General features: G+C 36.6%; 1 protein-coding gene across 2 annotated transcripts in view; it reads left to right on the forward strand.

The window, feature by feature from the left end:
* LOC134678338 (cyclic nucleotide-gated cation channel alpha-3) overlaps nt 1-23,199 on the forward strand; it is a 55,422-nt gene that overhangs the window by 21,959 nt on the left and 10,264 nt on the right. For both annotated transcript variants that reach the window (XM_063536870.1, XM_063536869.1), the window contains exon 5: nt 12,567-12,710. In XM_063536870.1, the coding sequence (XP_063392940.1) occupies nt 12,567-12,710 (144 nt within the window). The remainder of the gene's footprint in view (nt 1-12,566; nt 12,711-23,199) is intronic.

Below are 23,199 nucleotides of genomic sequence, written 5' to 3' on the forward strand. Positions count from 1 at the left end.
TTTTGAGATATAATGACTGGACTAACTTGTAGAGAATCAAATTTCCTACAATTTTTGTCCTTACGGTTTTACTGTAAAATCAAAAATGGCCGAGTTATTGAAGAAAAACCGTTATTTTGGAAAAAAAAACATTTTTTGAATATACGCAGGAGCCTGATTAAGCCTACTTTTTGAATTTACACTCCCAGTGACCCCCCCGAGGGACCTACGAAAAAAAAATCCAAGAACTAATTATTCACGGGTCAAAATCTATAATGACTGTACTATACAGATGAGTGCGATGACACTCATTAGCTTCTGTACATAGAATAATGAGGGCTTAACTTTTACAGGAATTTCGCATTTTAATGCGGTTTAATAATTATGGGTCTCCATACAAGGAACTCATTTTAGTGTCCATGTAGGGTTATAGATCGCCATCTTGAATATCTCACTTCCGTTAAAGATTTCACGTGGGTAACGGGTAAGTTCGGATTCAGCAGGTTAAAATTAGGTTTAAAAATCCGGTTGCAAAAATTAATATGATTTGCTACCCAACGTCGATATTTTCAAAAGTATTTGCAGACTTACCTATTTACTTCGCTCGGTTAGTTGACATTGATATCGGTTGAAGAGATTGCCTTTCAATTAATAAGCTAATTAAAAGGAAACGCTGGCGTATTCAATACCCACATATCGGGAATAAGTATTTAATTCGAATGAGTGGGTTGGGTTTCGTTAAAACTAGGTATTAGTGGGTAAGCTTGCTCGATATGACGGGACGGCCGTGATCAGCCGGGCTAGCACATGATTGGCGCGACTGTATCTCGCCGCGAGATAGTAGACTACCTGTAAACCTGTGTACCTGTAAACTAATACAGTTAGAAAAAGACGGGTAGTCTATCTCGCGGCGAGATGCTGTCGCGCCAATCATGTGCCTAGCCTACAGATTGATGTCCGAAATTGAGATAAATTGAAACGAGTTGTTTCGTTATGAATATTAGTGGTATAAGCTTGTTCGATTTGACGAAATGGCCATGATCAGATTGATCAGGTTTCCCGAATGGAGCACTTTCGACACGGATCGAGTAGGTATGCATTTTGGGGTCGCGCGGCTCGTTTGTGCTTGCGATCTCGCGCTCTCGATCAATCAACCCTAACACGTCTCTACACATGTATCCGACTAAAAGGAATCGATTAAATTACTTCACGCCGTTGCCGGGGAAAAGCGCTCCGTTGTTTCAAATCAATCTAGCGTGCACAACAAGAAAAAGCTTAGTAGTTAGACAGGCGGCGCGATTCGGGAAATGAATTAGAGATTAACTAGATACGATATAGTAAAGATATGTGACGTCCCACGGGTAAAGGTACCTTATGGTGGTTGGCGCGTACGTTATTATTAACGTGCCAGTCGCCATAAGGTACCTTTTGTCTTGGAACGTCACATAACTTTACTATTTCATATCTAGTGAATCTAATTCATTTCCCGAATTGCGGCGCCAGTCGCCATAAGGTACCTTTTGCCGTGGAATGTCACATATATTTACTATTTCATCTCGTATGCATCTCCAATTCATTCACCGAATCGAGACGAGTGTATTGATTTAAAACTCGTCACTTGAATGACATACTTAGTTTGTATAGGTAATTAGAAAAGATAGAGGGAAGGGCCAGCATAATTAATACTACAACATAATTTATGTATATTTCATCGTATTTGTTAAACATCGGCCGCCCGTACATTTCGCCCTATTACATGAAACATTTGAAACCTCGAAAACCACTCTTTGTTCAATGTTAAATCGAACTTCTTCGAATCTAGGTATAATCTGAATTTCTGAAATTAAGATAATAGTTATAATAAATCATTTTTTTTGAGTTTTAATATATTTCCATTAGACATTTATCTATTGGATCCAATTGTGTTGTAAGGATTACTCCGTCAAACTCAAGTATATTAATGTTGAATAGGTACTACAATGCTAATTACACTGAATATCAATAAAAAGGGGTAAATCATTATGGGCCGTTTTATTTACTGTAGGTACCTATTGTAGTTTCAATTAGTTTCTTATCTAAAATGTCTAAAATTTGTGAAATGGGGCCGGTCAGGTCGCAGATCGTCAGTGACCGGCTACGAACTGCGTCTACGGCGTAGTCGCGTCGTAGCACGATAGGGCCACGGCGTAGCGTAATGTAATGTGTGTGTTTTTTCTTTTGTGACCAAAGTGAATTAGTACTAACTATTGGGATTCTTTTTTTCGCAGTATTTACAGTCGTCAAAGACGAGAAGAACAGTTCTCGGTAGTTGCCACCAAAATATTTTGACTGTTCAATATTCACAAAAATACATATCTAAATGGATTGAAATAAAGAAGTGGATTGAATTTTGTTTTAAATCCAAATAGGTTTGTTGGCGTACTCTTCACTCTCTGCAGGTACGGTCAGCCAAGAAATTGGTTTACCAATTTTCGACTCTATCATCTAATTGATAGAGTCGAAAAGTGGTAAACCACTTTCTTAGCTGACTGTACCTACAGGAATAAAAACCTACAAAGCATTTTTGTAACCTGGATAGTTAGGTATTGCACTATTGTTAGAAAACTACGTTATGGATTGTGAGCAGTGAACGCATATATTTAGTATGGAAACCGCCTTTAGGAACATTACCGTTCGAATTCTCGGGCCAAATTAGCACACATACAAAATTACGCCTACATTTAAATAAGACGACGCGTTTATAGAGCCTGTAATCAAAGCTGGTAAACAAAATATATAGTCATCTTTATTACACTAATGGTACATAGCTAAGTGTAGATGAAATGCATATAACGTCAATAACTACCAATCAGCGACATTAATCCGCTAATAACCTTCTTGCTGTACGTACTGGCCGCTGAGAGTTTGCGGTTCATATTTGATTAGAATATGACTTGGACAGGGATATGTTTATGCCATACATTGAAGAACCAGTCAAATAATTCACGTATAATAATTTAATGCAAATTAAAAGATAACTAGTTAAAATGTTGTTATGAAATGACAGACTAACTCAACATAAGTAAATATATCATTGTTGTATAAATGTATTCCGCTATAATAAATATTTTGTATATTTTATTATCAATTTGTATGGCAGTGCGAAGTCACGTTCAGGTATAGTCTGTCCGTTTTTCTAAGATCAAGTACGCCATTGTAAATGTATGGTAAACTTGATCTTAGAATTCGGACTGGCTATACAGCCTGCAAAATTTACATGGGTACACGAATCGGGTCAAAAATATTTGAATAGGCGGAGTCACAATAAATCCCCACTTTCAGTTCCAATGGAAATATTTTATATAGCCGGTGAAGCAAGTTTGTCAGTAGAAAAAGGTGCAAAATTAAAATTTTGTATGGGACCACCCCCGTTCGCGCGCTTACATTTTCTAAATTTGCCGCTCTTTGCTACTGACGGAAATGGCTTGAGAGAGAACCTACATATATGTGACGGTAGAGGGTGGATTCGAATGATCAACATTTTCAGATAATGTGTGTATTTGTTAAATTAATTCAGTGGAAGTGTATCTACATATAGGAGACCGGGTATGATTATCTCACGAGTTATATCTCATGAATAGAACATATTCTAGATATCTTTCCAGGCCTCCACTTAATTTCATGTCTCTCTAATTGGACAGCTTTTTTCCATAGATCTCTGCGAATGGCATCTTGTGGGAATCTGAATGGAAAGTAATGTAAAATGATAATATCAAATTTGATTATTAATTTGAAATAATTAGGTAGTTTTTTTACAGCTCCATCTCATGAAATAAAAAAGGAAAATACAAATCTGTAAGAAAGAATTCATTACTACATTTATAATTATATAGAAAATACCTAAACCAAGCACAAGTTAATAAAATAGTCTACTTCATTTGGCATAACACCATCCCTATTATCCTCGCAATTTAAAAAGTCGTATGTTGTTATGAAAGTCGTATGCAGTTGTTACGTTTTAGCTTAGCACGGTAGTATTGAAAACAAATCGTCATGTTTATTCCAAATTTTACTGAAGTTATCTGTTTACTACAAGCAGAGATATATAGTGAAAAGTGATTCCACTATCCTTGGTATAAACTAAAATAACTTCTTCACTACTTCACGACACATGAAGACATTTTTAATTACAAAAAAACGTTGTTTTTATAAATCAATTTAGCCATCCGTCACTGACTGTCATCTCGGACGAACTGAAGTTGCGAATCGAATAGTTTGTAAGCACCGCCTACAATCGAATAGTTTACGTTGGGTCATAACTGAGCGGACAGAATACTTCCATGTATATCAGTTCGCTGATTGTGAGACGCTTTCATTTTTCTGTCTGTGTAATTGTGTATGGTCCTATTCATAGAAAATTTGTTTATTTATTTCAGTTATTTCTCATTTATATCTCTCTCAGTTATATCTCTTATATAACTGCATTATGAATATTGTTGCTGTATACACTTGTTTGACACTGACATATCCGATCCATGTCGTTTCAATATCTACTATTTGACGTATCTCATTGTTCGAATACGGCTGACGGTAGGTTGAGCGGAACGTGCGTTCATTATAAATTAACTAGGTACACAACTATGCAATATGCATGTATACTAGGTATTACAAAGCCGTTAACATTGCCTTAAATACTGTATTTTATTATACTCGTAGGGTCAATGTTATCACTGTTATCAGAAGAGCTTCCATGATATTGTTTAATTTATTATGTAAATTGTAACACTGTCTGCGATTTTATAATAATATGTAATAGACATGCAAACAAGACTAACAAAATAGTACATTACTACAGAGGCCGGGACGAAAGGGGTTGCCGGCCGAAGACATATAGACGGCCGAGCGAAGCGAGGCCGGATAGGTCTGAGCGCGGGCAACCCCATTTCCCGCCAAGGTATGTATAGTGCTTTTCTCAAACATGCAATGAAATAAATAAAATAAAAAATCCACGAAAACCAAGTTTTATTTATGTATAGAAAAAACTAAAAGTAAACTACACCCAAAATATAACCAACACGTACCTATATCATTATCACGCGTATGTTTTAAATACACGAGTCGTGTATATTTACTACCCGTATACTTTCATGTATCTTTGATTTTTTCGCCTTGTATCCATCTGACTGTCGTTTTCGTCACATAAGTTTACATAGTCTTTCATGTTGATATCATGTTTCATATACATCGTTGCTTTATGCATGGAGTACTTAAATAAGTATAATTTCCACAGTGTTGACGAATTTGTAGTTACATTCATTTAAAATATGCCACAAAACTGTTTCTAATAAACTGTAAGCCATTTTTCTTAGTTTCTCAAATAATAAAATTGCCATAAGCAACCATATACATACATACTTCGTCTTTGACTTGGCGGTAGAGGCAGCAAGTTATTTAAAATCAATTCCGCTTACGCTGCCAACACCTACGATTACAATTAATATTAATTTCATTATTTCGTCGGAACTCATATTATAGTAAAAAAATCAACAACGCACCATAAATGCAATAAAACAGAATGAACATTTTTCAACTTTACACTTTACCTCCATAACAATTAAAAAAAAAAATAACTACGCGTGTTTGAGTAGACCTTTTTACCGCTAACGTTTAGATGAAATATTTTAAATGTTTTTATTTGTGTAGTTAAATTTATAATTTAAAATTATAGAATTTGGTTAATAATGTATTATATATGAAATTCATGTTGATTTTATACAAATAAAACTCCAAATTATAGCAAACATTGTTTTTTGTTTTTTTTACAGGCGTAGTGGCAGAGTGTCATTACGAACCATAAAGCGAATACTGCCTCTAGTTTTTTTTTAATGGATGAATGCCACGATGCTTTGTCACAAATATCTGTGAAATGAAAATTAAAAAAGAGGACTTTGCCGGCCTAGGCCTGCAAGATTAGTATGAAAGTCCATTATCTACCTTTTGTCCTAGCCGCACCTGAAACGTCATACTTCGCAGCCTATTATAAGGAACATAACATCAATATTTCATTGCATGTTTGAGAAAAGAATATTATCGCATAGGTACATTCGGTAGCCGCCAGACTTTATACTAACCGATTCGATTAATTGCGATTGTAATTGAGTAACATTGACATTATTGACAAGCCTGCTTTACTCGTAAGTATGACTGATCATAGTGATCATGCAATATCAATCGTTGTTAATATTATTATACATATGTATAAAGCTGTTCATTTATTAGTTGCAGGTATTTTAACAGATGATACTTTACTTTATTTAAAACGATTAACTTTATATATAAATTAAGAATATTTAATATTTTTTTTTGTTTTCATTTACCGAACAAAAATTTAATTATAATTCTGTCTAAAAATAATCACCATCTGCATTTAATCATCCTTTGATTTCAAAATAAAATTTTGCAAACGACACAATCAGACGGCAAATAACATGATATTGACAGTCAAGTATTTGATTTATTGTGAAGTGGCCAGACAGTTAGGTGTTAGGTAAACGGGTACAGTCGACGTCAAAGATATGTTTACCCTTTTCGCCTTATTACAAAGGAGTAAGGTGCAAAAGTGTAAACATATCTTTGACGTCGGTTAACAGGGTGTTTTTACGTAGAATTTTTTTTTTGCTCCAAAAAACATCGTAAAATCTATAGTGTTTCATACTTAAATATACTCCAGGAATCGAGTACTATTAGCTGTAAAAATATCTGCAACTAATAAGTTACCACCTTATACAAATATTATATAAACCGCATATTTCAAGCACGTTCTCGGTCGCAAAAAATGGTAAAATAAATGGAATTATTAAAGTAATATCGAAATGATTTATCATTAATTAGGAGAAAGCCAATTATCCTACTTTCGGGAAATTACCGCACTGCTGTTATGATGCTGACGGTTGACAGTTTGTAAACAATATTGATAAACCGGTTTTTAATATAATAACACGGCAAATTATTATTATACAGATGAAAAGTTATTCGTTTTGTTTGGTTGTTTCATCCAATAGAATTTGTAAATCTTTACCTATTATTGTACGAATGCATTTTTTTGTCATACTCTAGTTTCCTAAACAGTCTAATAATCTACTAAATCTTTTTTACTTTTTACGATAACTCAAACCAATTTATTTTTAATAGAAATGTAACAAGTGAGGTTAAACAAATTCACTTCCTTTATACATACCTACATATCAGTTTTCGTTAATGTTAATTAAAACATTAACAGCATAACACATAGTAGGTACTTCGGGGTTTTTGGTGCGGCGGGTTTGGTGTTTAACACTAGTCAAAAATAGGTAAATACTGTAAAAACCGATACTATTTTAACATTTTTAACCACATTTTGGAGCTATTTTTAATTCATAGTTTGGTAATTCTTTTACAATACACACAGTTATAAATACCTACACGAAATCATACCGGCACCAAAAACCCCGATTTATGCATATAACAACACACACATACACATTCTGCCGTATTCGAACTTCAAGATATTCACAAGAGACGACACGTACTAGATCCATTCTAGAAACGTTATAGTTTAGATATCAACTAGTTCTCTTTTGCAGCGCAATTCGGGCAACCAATATCACTTTTACGTTAGATAAAGTAAGATATCTATTAGACGTGAATTGGATCTGTAAGTCATATCCTGTGGAAATCGTTCAAGAGTATCTCCAGAATCGCGCAAATGTCAGATTAGATCTTAAACATATCGTTATCGTATCTTGGTAATGTCTAATAGATGTCTATTTCAAAATCCGAATCGGGCCCATTATATGCACACATGATAACATATTATATGCTAAAACCTTAATACTAAAAGAAAAGATCGATGTAAGAGGACCTTGTGGGGCACTTTGTTCTGTCGGCGTGACGTCCGTCGTCGACGTCAGGGACTTTCGTTTGCGTGTGTTCATAAACTGGTTTGTGCAATGAAGTTTGTGGTGGCGACTGTCTACTGGCTAAATGCACTCTGCGCCCATTGCAGATCACTTGCTAACTAGATGGAGCACATAAGATTATTTGCTTTAACCGCGCGTAGGAGTTTTTCTATACTAATTTCCTAAGGCAGCACCCGCTCATGCTTTTAATTCACTTGCGTACACGTTTACAGCTTATTTGCGATACATAACAAAAATAGAGTTTAAGATGTAAACTTGATAGATTTGTAATAACAAATTGTAAATTAATATGATCTGGATTGGTTATATTGTGTTTAAAGTGACGTTTTGGGAGAAAAAATTCACTTCTGACACTGGCAGATATGTCCCTAACAAATCCAGATTATAGCCTTCTCCTATTATCACAATAGGTAGGTATACGATTTTTTTATGTGAAAGGAATAATGGATAAATTTACCACTTTTGGCAAGACTCGAACTTACGACCTTTCAGAACACCGTTCCGGTCGCTCTTAACATAACCAACCGCACTCTCCATTCCATTCCTTTGTTACAAAATGGTGTAGGGTTTAACTGAGTGGTACGGCTCGTTGGCTAGTAGGTATTTTGCTTGTTCAAAGGGTTGAAATCATGAGGTGGCCCTACAGGTATAGTTGTGCCGTTATCGAGAACGTTCTCCGTTTATTATGGGAACTATTCTCGAGCGAGAACATTCCCCATACAAAGCCGAGAACGTTCATAAAATCGAGAACTCGATTAACTTAATTATTAGATAGATAGATAAACACTTTATTCATTTCCACAACATACATGGTAATTACAAAGAGAGATTTATTAACAATCACATGCAGCTTAAATTAAAAGAAAAACTATTTAATTTTATTTATTTTTATTGTTTATTCTCTTTATTAAAATAATCGGCGACGGAAAATGTAAGAATATCCTTTTTTATATTCAGAATCATCTTCTCTGAGTGAAATTATATTATAAGTAAGTAAACTCTCAGCAAGTGTCACTTTCAAAGTGAGCCCAAAATGAGCTTGAATGCAAGGGGTTTACAAGTGGGCATCAATTGAACAGACTCTTGATTTAATCAGTTAATCACCCTACTCGTATCTAGTGTTACATTGGCTACATACAAGATTTTCATAAAATTAGAGCTCACGAAAGTTCTCATTTTTGTTACCGCGTGCGATGTCATTGCATTGATTATAATAATAATCAATTAGCTCTCCCAACGCGCATTTCACACACAAAACCAATACAGCATTATCTAAAACAGCCTTCTACTGAGACTATGACGTCGAGATGCGGAAAGCTAGCTCGCGCAAACACTTATCTATTACCCTACGAGTAGGTACTATTAGCTGCAGACGAGTTGCATTACATACGTATAGCAGAATGTTTGTAAAGTTTCACTCAGTGGCGAATTTGCCCTAAGGCCCAGAAGGCCCGAACCTAGGGCACAGATTAACGGCCCGATTCGGATTTTGAAATAGCCATCTATTAGACATCACCAAGATACGATAACGATATGTTTAAGATCTAACCTGTCAAATTTGACATTTGCGCGATTCTTGAGATATACTTGAACGATTTCCACGGATATGACTTAGAGATCTAATTCACATCTAATAGAAATCTTACTCTATCTAACGTAAAAGTGACATTGGTTGCCCGAATTGCGCTGCAAAAGAGAACTAGTTGATATCTAAACTATAACGTATCTAGGGCGGCAAAAAATTAGGGGCGGCAAGTTGTGACAAACAAACTAAAACTTTTACAATAATTAAAAAAATTAGGTTATCCTTTTTCCCTAGTGGTATATCCCTGCGGGAAAAAAGATAAGAGACTTTTTAATTTTAGTGGTTATAAAAGAGAAAAACGTTTTTTTTAATTAGCTGTTTCAAAAGTTTATGAAACAACGTACAAAGTAAAAGTAAAGAGAGTAATATTTATTACATATGTAGGTACTTGTATTTTATTATGCAAGTTTCCTTTAACATATGCGTCTCGGGTCTGCCCTAACTTGTTTTTGCTCTATTTCGTTTGTTTTATAAACTGGAGCTAATATAAACTAATTCCAGGCATAGATATACCTCTGTATGTAAGTTTCATTACAATCCAACACGTAGTTTTATAATGAGAACAAAACTCAGTTTGTATGGGAAGGTGAAATTCGGCCGAGCTTGCTGCGGACTCTTAAGCGATTGGTTTCATTATCTAGTACTAAAGTAGATGACTGCGCGAAATCGCTTTTCCATACAAACGTATAATGGATATTAATATTATTGAAAATATTATGTCATTATTCGATTTATATTAACCACAGCTTCGTTAATTGTGGTTTCTGCGGTCAGGCTTTCTGTCCGTGTGTAATAAGTATAATTAAATTATATGGCAAATTTATTTACACTATTTTTAATCCTAGCACCCTTAATACAAGTTTTGGTTGGTTCGGGACTAGGCTTATCTGTGTAAGGCGTCCCCTAAATAAACAGGGGATTACACCGTATAGTTATCGTTTTTTTGGATCAGCCGCAGTTGACAACGGAGCCCTAAAATGTAAACAACACATGTCTATGTTTGTCATTTATATTACGAGTAGCGCCTGTTAGTTGGCACCTACCTAAGAACCACTTACGAACGATTGATTAGATGTAAATCAGTTAACAATACTTAGGGCCAATTGCACCAACCACATTTGACAAACTGATCAACGACAGCGGGCGCGGTCGGCGCTTTACTATGAAACTTTCCGTATACATATAACAATTTAGCGAACTCTTTAACGATACGAACAGTTTGGTGCAACCGACCCTTAATGTTATTTGTAAACTAAATGGGACGTTAATGTTCTCATTTTTCCTTAATATTATTTTTTTGTGTATTAAACGTGTTCCATAAGAATGGATATGATATTGCGCGACCTACTTGTGCCTTTCATCGCGGGTGGCAATCTGTCTTCCAGTGTACACGAGTATGTGTACACGAGTGTACCCCAGCTGCTATGGCAGTAACTGTTCTCAAGGGATAAACATCCATTTTCACAATACTGGGTGGATTTTTCAAAGAGATAACTGAGGGCTAGATTTCGTGCCGTTACGCAAATATTATCTGGGTAAGTTAGGGAATTCTACTTTCTAATTTATATGACAGTTAAATATTTGTTACTCCATATCTCCGTCATTACTGGACCGATTTTGAAAATTCTTATTTTGATTGGTCCCGTTTTTGTCAAAACCCAGTTCTGATGATGGGATCCATGAGGAATTGAGGAAACTCTTCAAATCTTAAAGGCATACAAATAATAATTTTAGTACTTTTATCAACAAATCAAGCATATATTACATTCACTGCTGATGATGATGATCAGAATGGAACTCTTCAACGACGGATAGTTCACGTTGGGCGATTTGTCCTCTTTGTTATGTTTGTTAAGCAAGTTAAGTTTTAAAGGCACATTTTTGTCAGGCTCGAGTTCTGATGAGGAATCGAGGGAACTCCTCAAATCTTAAAGGCATGCGTATAGCGATTTTTGTATTTGTATCAGAAAATCAAGCATTTTCACTAAAAACTGTCACATTCGATGAAGTAGAACCGCTGATGATGATCAGAACAGAACTCTTCAACGACGCATAGTTTGGCGATTTCGATTTTGTGGGTTAGGTTAGGATAGAAATGCGACCCTTAGAGAAACGAAATGTTACTATTGTAGAAAAGTAGGTAAGGTTAGATTAGGTTAGTACTGCGACCCTTAAAGAACCGAGATATGCTACCAGAAAAAGGTGACGAAGTGGATTACTATTACTATATCTGGTGATCAGTTAAATACCACCCAATAATTTTTAAAGGCATTTCAAACTATTTTGAGAAGTCAGTTTTTTTTCTATTAAAGATTATTTATGTGAAGTGGAGCGCCTTTCTTTTACCTTTTTAATTAGGCACTGTAAAAGTTGTCATTAAAGCAGAGAAATAAAGTATGTTTCCCTTACCCCACCTGACCTTTCCTTAGATGTGGGACTAAATCTAGCTACATATACAAATTGTATAATTTTTACATATACTTAAGACCTCGTAGGTTCGTGTTCTTCTGTCACTCTTACTGAGTGTAAGCGTGTGCGAGCGAGAGCTTTTGTGCATAAATTGTTACAATTTTTTAAAGGGTGTTTAGACCTATACTCGTGATTTATTTCTATCGAGCGAAAGTCAAAAATTCAAGATTCTAATCTATAAATTCACTAAAGGTAATCCTTAAAATTGCTAATTAAAAGTTTGGCAACCGTATTGTGATTTAAAAAAGCGGTACAGTTTTTAAAAAACTTCGCTCTCTGAACCTACTGCAAATCATTCAAACAATAGAATTGCCTGATGAGTATTAAGAATGACTCACGTTAGACCGGGCCGTGTCCGGGACGGAGCCTGCAGCACTTACTTTTCTATGACATGACAGGCGATCGCGTGATGCTTTCCATAAAAAACGATGCGCCGAAAGCTCCGGCCAGGACACGGCCCGGTCTAACATGAGTCATCCGTTAGTTGCCTGCGGAAGTGCGGAGAGAAAAGTACTGTCAGCAATAAAAGCTAGTACCAAACATGTTTACTTTGCCAAAAACTTATTTTTTTTAATATAAAATTTGAACGTGTGCAGGAGACTTGCCGCGGCCCCGCAGCAAAGGCGAGTACGTGTTCGTAATCGCGCAACTGCTGTTCGGGCTGCTGCTGTTCGCCACCGTGCTGGGCCACGTCGCCAACATTGTCACCTCGGTCAGCACGGCCAGGAAGGAGTTTCAGGGTGAGTGCTTTACACCAGCGGTCGGCAACCTTTTAGCAGCTAAGGGCCACATAGTAGTTAACGAAGATGACGCGGGCCGCACTTTGGTAATATTTCTGACTTTAGCAGTCATTCTCGTTCGTCAGTATTACATACAAAATAGCCAGGGAGGCTCGCGGGCCGCAAGCGAGAGGTTGGAGGGCCGCATGCGGCCCGTGGGCCGCTGGTTGCAGACCGCTGCTTTACACCATTCAATATCTACAACTCGGAACGTGTAAGCCGCGGAGTGCGCCCTCTCGCTTCCATGCTTCAAATTCCTTCGAGCTTCTTCTTCTTCGAGGGCGGACTGTTTTTTCAATAATATTCTACATTGATATTGTAAACAATGATTGTACCTATTAGTAATTGTGGGTTATGTTATATTTTAAGCCACTGCGAATGATTTTCCTATATATCTACAGTTCAAATCAAATGCAAAATGACTCGACATTTAAAAACCAAAAGTAAATAGCACCATGAAATTTTCATTCAGTTTTCTTTGCATATACCTATACATACTACATTTTATAATTAACATCCAAAGAAAGAGAAATGATTTAGGGTCTAATTCATTATTCAGAGTAATTTGCATATAACGTATAATGTATGTTGGGCGACATTGCAATATTAAATACGCTTCGGTACCATCGAGCTGATCATAGGAAATCTGTGATAAGTGATAAAACAACGCGACCTGTACGGATATGATGGTCTTTCTTGTCTACGTGACAGCGTGATAAAACGGTGTCCGTCACTTTCTATCCCACGGAGTTAAACAGTGACAGTTATTTTATCACGTGGATGAAGATGGATAAAGCTATCCATAATAAGCTGGCTAATTGTTTTTGGGGTAGTACAGACAGCAATGAAAGCTTGTACTTATTTATGTGAGTCTGAAAATAAAATTAACGTAGATCCCTTGGTGTCTTCTTACTAAATTATTTTTTATAGTTTTTTTAAATTACAGTTATCACTTAACTTATCCTGCGTAGGATATAATTATTAGGCTATTTCTGCTGGTGACGGTGCGTTTTAATTGCTTGGTCAAACTTTGGATAGGACCAATTATTTGTTTAAATCAGCTAACTATCCATACCCATACCTACCCGAATTATAACTAGCTAGCATTCTTACAGATAAAAAAACCATCTCTGATTAACAATAAGGTCATCAAAGGTAATATAATGAAAGGCAATATTTTTTCCTTTCCGCGGAGTCACATTTATCTCGAGAATCACTGAACCATTTTCATTTGCGACATCGCGATGGGCGCTCGGCCGCCGTCGCTCGCAATTTATTATTTACTCGAGTAACAAAATTAACTCAGAAAGCAGTGCATTTTCTGTTTAAGATTGTTGGCGTTACGTACGAATACGAGTTTGAGGTCGTCACGTCCTTATTCAGGATGGATTTTGAACTATACGCTATTTTTTACTATGTTTAGGGTTCCGTGCCCAAAGGGCAAAGTCGGGATCCTATTACTAAGACTCCAGTATCTGTCTGTCTGTCTGTCACCAGGCTGTACCTCATGACTCATGAACCGTGATAGGTGATTGAACTATGAACAGTGATTTGAACAACAAATACTGGTATAGTCGTGGACGGTCTAAAACGCAAAATGACCACTTTTTTATATCACTAGGCTAGGTTAGGTTCGTTAGTTATCTTCAAATGGCCGAAGGCCAAACAGCAGAGAATAGTCAACATCGCTAACGTCAGGCCTATGGAACTCTCCGCGCGAGCTCGGATTTATACCTACGAAGCTGCTCCCGTTCACGGTAGAAAAGCAAGCCAGTGGGTTGCCACACGCGCTCACGTACGCACGTCACCACGCGCCGTACTGTCAATTTTTACGATAGTTACAAGCTACGTAGTAGGTCCTACTATTGAATTTCTTTCATTAAACATGTAATGTTTATTATGTATGACAAATGTATAGTTTTAGATATCTAACTATTTGAAATAGGTAGCAAATTTTTAATTTATTTTGGTAAATGTTTATTTTAACGACAGTAAGTTAACTTTACACCGGAAAGTGCCTACTCATTTTTGCTCTGGTTAACTTATAATGAAGTGAAGTTGGACTCGATTACATAGATAGAAAAATTATATTACAACTATACAAAAATCAAGAGTCAATCATCGAAATAGGAGAAGAGAGAGAGAGAAAGCCAAAATAAACCAAGGAGTAAGACAGGGGTGTCCACTCTCACCGCTAATATTCAACATTTTCATAGAACATGCCATTCAAGAAATAGTAAAGTCAGATTTATGGGAGTGACATTTAATGGGGAGAAAATTCAATTTATCCGATTTGCTGACGACATTGCGGCTTTTGCCGAAACTAACTCCAAACTACAGTTATTAGTTTCAGAAATGAATGATATTTTCACACAATTCGGACTCAAAATAAACTGTAAGAAAACCAAAATTCTGACCATCTCTAAACACCAATCTTTACACAATCCAATATTACTACAGAACACAGCAATAGAACAAGTTCAACAATATAAATACCTAGGAAGTATTATTACCAATGACTCCAGATGTACCGCGGACATCAAGCAGAGGATTGCAATGGCTAAAAAAGCATTCAATAGCAAAAAACACCTGCTCAAAGCACACATCTCGAAGAATGTCAAAAAACGCTTAGTTAAGGTGTCGCTTTATATGCGTGCGAGACGTGGACGCTAACACAACGGGACAGAGAGCGATTGGAGGCCTTTGAAATGTGGTGTTGGCGGAAGATGCTAAGGATTAGCTGGACAGAAAGGAAGACGAACGAAGAGGTCCTGAGCATGGCAGGAGAGAAGAGATGCCTGTTAGACACAATAGCTAACAGAAGGGGCAAGATGGTTGGCCACTTGATACGGCACGACAGATTCTTTTTAAACATCCTGGAGGGCAAGATTGAGGGGAAAAGAGGCAGAGGAAGGCCCAGGCTCACATATCTCAGCCAAATAAAAGAAAAAGTTTCTGTCGTGTCGTACGAGGGAATTAAAAGGCTGGCCCAGCAAAACGAAGAGTGGCGATTACTCCACCGACAAGAGCATAGCTCTTAAATACTGATGATGATAACTTATAATTAATTCATGGGGTTTCTATTATTTTTCTTTATATACGTAGTGTAACATTAATCTCTATCTGGTTTTAAATTACACGAAGTTTTAAAACTATTTCTTGCTGGGATTATTGCGCGGTTTATAAAACGGCGTAAACAGTGCGGTTACTGCAGGGACATATGACCTTTTAAAATGACTATTTCGCAAACACTAACGCATAATTGGAATATTAGGTATAATTTAAGATTTAGCTTTCCTTTTATTTCACTCCGCTGTTTAAGTAGGTATTTATTTATCATTTCGAAGCGTCAGCAACCCTAGCGTAGTGCCGGTGCGCGAGGTGCGGGGAGCGGCGCGTTGAAGGTCACTCCATTGTATTTTTGTGTAGGTATCAAAACGGTAGGTATTTGCGTTTTGTTTGAGAGATAAGTATCTGTTCGTAAGAACTATTATATAATCTGTGCTAACGTAAAGATAAAACGACGAAAATTATGTAGGCATTTTGCGTTCTGGACCGTTTGTGATGTAGACTAGTTATAAGTTATATAAGCAAAATATTACACTAGTCATTTTGCGTTCTAGACCATCTGCGAATAACCCTACATACTTACTAAAAACAGAATACATTATGAAAATATTTAAGTGGGGCTCCCATACAACAAACGTGATTTCCAACGATAGGTACCGCTTTCTACTGAACTTACTGAAAAAATTGCGTTATGAGCTACCGCCCGATGGTCAGCCATTAATCTCACTCTTAACGCAGTGACGCTAACGAACTTAATTTAATAGCTACTTAAATAGATGTAGAGTCACGTCTAAAATATCGATTCGGGCTAAGTGCCAAAAATATGTATACACTTATTGCCCATGTATTAAGGTAGTGTATACATATTTTTGGCACTTTGTCTGTAGGGATATTTTTTGAAGTGGACGTACCCTATTTTTTATTATTTACAAGTATAGTCTGTGCGAAAAGGGAACAGTCGTGGAATGTATCCGACTTAATAAACTCTGGTGCACCAAAAATGCTATAAAGTTTACGATGTCTGGTAATAATACATATATTAGTCAAATCGTACTATAAAATTGTACCGTGCTATAAAATTGTACCGTGCTATAAAATTGTACCGTGCTATAAAATTTACGATGTGTTACGATTATTAGTCAATAGTGCGACCTGTGCAATAAGGGAGGATGGGGGAATTGCGGACGCTCAAAGAAAATAATGTACAACTTCTATATTATTAACTATTATTAGCAATCAGTCTATATTAATAATTAAACTCCGGTTATACACCCACCAAATCAACATAAACTCTTACACGACTTCAATCAACAATTATGAGTATTAATTCAAAATCAAAATGTTGTCTGTCGTAATTACCCATACCTCTTGGGGTAAACACGGACGGAAGCTGGGTTAGTTACGGACAGCATGTAATATTTATTTATATATATCTGCATGTTGTGAGTTACACCGTAACATTAGCTTAATGTTAGTATCACTCACGACAGTTTAGATATTAAATTTAATAAATATATATTTATAAATTAGATTGTTGGTTAGTGTACGTATTGAGTTCGTATCGGGCATCGAAGGTTCTCACTTATTATAATGTGATAGGAGGGCAAAGAGGCTTTGTTATTGTTTACGGTATCGGGCACGTGGAAGTCAGCGGCGACGGCGACGCACGCGGTGCACCGCACACGTGTGGGCACGAGTGAGGCACAGAAGTGAGGCAATACAATGCCAACGTATCATCTTAATAACCCCTCAAGATGATTCTATGATGATTATTCCCATATTTCTTTTACAATGTTTTATACGTCTACGTATGTATACATAAGCCTATCTACGAGTATGACCTTCGTTCAATCACAACTACATACATATCTATTTATGAACTGGATGACATGTCCTAAGTATTTTTATCTCTTTACGAGTACATATACATGTTTGATCTCATGACATATTTTAAGCGTAACGGGTTGTTTGTTACTTAGGTATCCTACACATTATATAAGTACATACATATGTATACACAGGGTGCCCGGTAATTAATGGATAACTTTCTAACCACCGACAGGGCACCTTAGGCTGGCTAGAAAAGTTCGATTATCTCGAACACCACGAAAGTTTTACTAGTAAAACTTAATGTATTTACTGGACTAACCTAAGGTGCCCTGTTGGTAATTAGACGCTTACTCATTAAATAATTACTGGGCAACCTTACTTATAGATAGATACCTGTTGATTTAAAAATACTTGGAACATTAAACTGGATAGCCATTTTTCTACAAAAATATACGAAAAGATTAACGAACGTTTTAAGTGACAACAGAACAATGTGAACAACTTTAATTAGAGTTGCAGTTCGGCGATGAAGACAATGCCGCGGCGTCGACAGAGAATAGGCTGAATCCGTGACCTTCCTCCGCGTTGCTGCAGCGAAATAGGTCAGCGGCTTGAATGCTATTAATAGCGCGGCGAAAGTCGGGCGCCGCCCCATCCCAGCGAGCGTCCCGCGCGCGCCCGACATCGATCCGCCGCCAGTCCACCACGCTCGTTCCGTGTTCGAGACCCTAACTATTCGACAAAAATTGATCCTTTCAATGCCGATTGCCTTTCAAATTGTGCAGCAGTCACTTGACCAAAGCATTCAATGTCTGTAGTAGGTATGTTAAATATCAAGGACTTTTTGAAAAAAATATAGTTAAATGAGTTTAATTATTGTACATGCCTATAAGGGTAAAACGATAGATAGGTAAAGAGATAAAACCAAACGAAATAATACTTAAATAGGGTTAAAGCACTTTGAAATTTTTACAGCTTCAAGGGAATGTATAATTGATATATTAATATGGTTTTAATTTCAACTCGATACTTCCATGTGTTCCCAAGATTAAGGGTCTTAACAGACAGACGGACGGACATCAAAATCCTATAAGGTTTTTTCCTTTTGAGGTACGGAGCCTTAGGGCTGATTTCGACGCCGCGCGAACTCGCATGCGATTTTAGCTACATTGCGGACTTTTGGTTACGTCCAATTCAACCGACCGATCAAAACCCGCAATGTAATTCGAGTTCTCAAATCGTCTCATTAAGCCCTCAAAACACAATACGAGCAACAAAAACAAATACAATACATTTAAGAAGAGGCAGTAGGCACCTTTTTAACCGACTTCCATTTCATAGAAGGAGGAGGTTCTGTATTCGGTTGTGGCTATTTTTTTTTTTTCTACGTTCACCGATTACTCCGACATCCGTAGTCCGATTTGAGTAATTCTTTTTTTGTTTGAAAGGAGCTACCTCCGAGTTGGTTCCATTTTAATTTGGTTCTGTTCTGATGATGGGATCCATGAGGAATTGAGGGAACTCCTCAATTTTTAAAGGCACATGCATGGTGATTTGGGTGTTTTCTTAAGCAACTCGAGCATTTTCTCCCGAAAATCACCACTTTGATGAAGTAGACCTGATGATGATGATTGTTTTGATGATAATGATGATGATTTATTAAATGTAGTATGTTCAGCGATTACTCCGGCACCTGTGATCCGATTTGAGTAATTCTTTTTTTGTTTGGAAGGAGTTGCCTCCAAGGTGTTTCCGTATTATTTTTGGTTCTGGTCTGATGATGGAATCCATGAGGAATTGAGGGAACTCCTCAGTTTTTAAAGGCACGTGTAAAGTGATTTCGGTGTTTTCTAAAGTAACTCGAGCATTTGCTTCCGAACACCGCCAATTTGATGTAGTGCAAGTGTAGCCTTACCACGAGTTTGACATTGACATATTCGCTAAGTTAGCGACGCTAACGTCTTCGTAACTTACTTTTTATGCATCTCGCTCGCACTAATATGCCAGTACGAGTGAGATGCAAAGAAAGTAAGTTACACACACGCTAGCGAATAAATCAATGTCAAACTCTTGGTAAGGCTACTGATCGGGGGTTAGGGTTAGGAGTTAAGGGGTCGGGGATTAAGGGGTCGGGTAATGGTGGTTGAAGGGGTGCTGGTTCAGGGCCGAGGGGTACATGGATCAGGGGTTGATCCGCTATGAGGTTGAGTGATCGGGGGGGTTGAGGGATTGGGTCAGTGGCGGGGCGGAGGATGGATTTAGTGTAGTGACAGGAATTATAATTTCCCAGACGGACTCGAGAAAATTCCAGATTTCATATTTATTAAAGTAGATACACGAATTTAGTGTTACTCATGATGTTGTTTTTCATTCACGCGTCGCGCTATTAACAATGCGTTAAAACTAAAAATGGAAAAATAAAAACTTTTTACAAAAAAAAGAAAACCGACTTCAAAAAGGATGAAATAAAATATTATCCTTTTTAAGTCTATGCGTTACCAACTGATATGTTTGAAGTCGGTGCCAAGCCAAGTAGTAAAGAATACCCGTCAAAAATAATCAGCTTTATGACTATAAATCCCATTAGAAGTGTACCATTAGAACTATTATGTGTAAGTAATTCTGTCCGCCTCTTTGTCGCCTTTTCATGGCTAAACAACTGAACCGCTTTAGGTGAAATTTGGCAAGAACGTAAATTCCTTGAATTGTTTTATATTTTGAAATGTAGTCCTCTGAATAAGGGACGGGAAATAACTTCAGTCCCAATCCCACGCTTGCGTGCCGACAAACATGGTACGGACTGTGCCAAGAAGGTTTGATCGTGTGTTCTGAGGTGTGTTCTTAGGTACAGTCGACGTCAAAGATATGTATTATACACTTTTGCACCTTACTCCTTTGTAATAAGACGAAAAATGTAAACATATTTTTAACGTCGACTGTACCTACAGAAAGTACGTTCATTGTAAGGCAATCCAACGTACATCCTTATCGAATCGCACCAAAATCATGGTATGCTTCAAAAGTTGGCTTGGCACCGACTTCAAACATATCAGTTGGTAACGCATAGACTTAAAAAGGATAATATTTTATTTCATCCTTTTTGAAGTCGGTTTTCTTTTTTTTGTAAAAAGTTTTTATTTCATACTTATTTATAGTGTAGTAAACGAAGCAAGTTGTTGTATGGAGACCCATGCATTAATTTCTCAGTCGATGAAATTTTGCTTGGTTATTGTATAGTATGAGCCGAAACTAACATATAAATATCCAAAAAAAAAACCACTCCTAAGTTAGGTATTTATACGTAAAAAAAAATACAAATCTGTTTATATATTGAACCGAGTAATTCCTCCGTCCAAAATTATTTTACCAAATAAGTTATTTGTATCAGTATGTGATACTAGAAAAAAATCTAAAACTTTTGTCAAACATGAGAATATTTTTTTTACGATAATTCCTTTTTTGGCGCTCATTTTCATCGGAAAATTGCTCTGCCATTTTTTCCTTCTTATATGACCTTAGAATATAATTTGGCGTAGTGGGTAAGAAAATCCAAAAAAAATGCATACCCATGCAGTTTATGTATTTTAGAACTATAAAAAACTGAGAGTGGAAAATTTCTCAGCCTGTTTTTTTTTAAATATATACTAAGTAGTCACGTATATACTTAAATCCAAAATATCCAAAAGAACTGTCATCCCTTGTACACCCCGCTCCCTATACACTGCTCCCGATATGTTTAGTTTTGAATAAGCTCGTTATTTTCTTGGATGTTTTTATAGTTGAATGGAAAGAAAACTGTGAACTTAATTCAATAAATAAAATGGATAGAGAAATTTTCCACAGCGAGTAAAAAGGCAATTTCTGAAAAAAAAGTATAGTTATAATACATAATACATGGTAAATTTTTTAGATTTTCAATTTGTATGTATAAATCGGCAATAAAATGGCATTCCAGTGAAAAAATTAGACTGAGCAATTTTCCGGTCCAAGCCACGCCAAAAAATTATATTTTGTTAATATTGGTATTTCTGCGGGGATTTTTTTTTTGATATTTCATATATTGTTGCAATACGTACATGAACATGTCCGGAGAAGAAAGTTTATACGGAGCAATTTTCCGTAAAAACTTATTAACGATTTAAGACTTTAGGTATTTACTTAAATACTATTATTATTATTCTTTGGAAATTTATACAATACTTTTTATTTATTGATACTTTATCATACTGTAAAGCTTTTTCTGGCTGAGGAATTACTGCGGGGTCCACTACCTTTATTTACTACACTATTAGTTTATATTTGTATTTAAGTTTAGTTTTTAATTAGTTTTATGTTTAGTTTATGTATTATTTTAATTATGAAATAAATATTGTCTCTATGAGAAGAGTATTTTAAGATATAAGTTGTATTCTGTTATGCATAATAAAATTATTACCTAGGATAATAATTGTTAGCTTTCCACAATTTGAGATTGTACCTATAGGTACGTACTAATAACAATGTTTCCATATAATTCACTTAAACTTTTAGGTACTCCATTGAACAAAGTAGCGCCAAAGTTACACGTGACGCAATTTCAGCAGCTTAGCGGTAGTAGTGAAGTAAGTAGTTTAAGTAAATTCGAGATTGCAATTATTTCCGTCTGACGCGAAGTTAGTGCTTGACACACGAGCGCTCCATTTAGTTTAAATCGTAGACGGGGAGCAGGCGACAGGTAAGATTAAGCTCAACCTATTAATATACTAATTTCGGTACCCTGTGGCGGTAGCATGGTTGCATTTTTATCGCTTGTCACCTTTTATGTCTGTCACGTTCTAACAAGTATGGGCCTATTCATAAATTACGTCATTTCAAATTGGGGGGGGGGGGGGGTCTGGACATCGGATGATGGTAACATGACGTAGGAGGAAACGGGGTCATTCGACGCATGATTTTTGGATGATTTTAGGGGGGGAGGGTCAAAAATCGACAAAAATCGATGAACAGCCCCTAAGTGTGAAAGTGACGGGCATAGTGACAGGCGATAAAAATAGAACCATGCTGCGCCCGCTGTTATCTTAAACTCTGAAAGGAATAAAATTTAATAAGGTAATTAATAATTACGCGACACGAGTATATGATGCTCGCTGTCATTTATTAAAGTAATCAATCATATTACATTATAAGCATCTACGTACCCGCTTCGCTAATGTACTGGCGTAATCATTATTGTATCTCCTTGGATATCACGGGCCTATAATCCCGGTTTTTTGATAGGCTTGCGTGGGGACACAGATCCAACACGTAGAGGCCCCTTGGAGAGCTTTAATGTCATGTAGAACGCCTGCTGGAACCCGTTCACAGGTGCAACAATAGACACCCATGAACCGGTCTCAGCAGGCATTGGGACTATTGTAGCAAAAGTGAATAGTATACCGGTCTATAGATTGAAGTTTGGGTGGACAATGAGACTGGGCTATTGTAAAGAGTTCGGACACCTGCCATAACAATGCTAACACACGTTATCGAGGCAGGTGGTGACTTGCCGCTGACTAGATGGGCCCCTGAAACT

This window comes from Cydia fagiglandana, chromosome Z, assembly GCF_963556715.1.
Source record: "Cydia fagiglandana chromosome Z, ilCydFagi1.1, whole genome shotgun sequence".
NCBI lineage: Eukaryota > Metazoa > Arthropoda > Insecta > Lepidoptera > Tortricidae > Cydia > Cydia fagiglandana.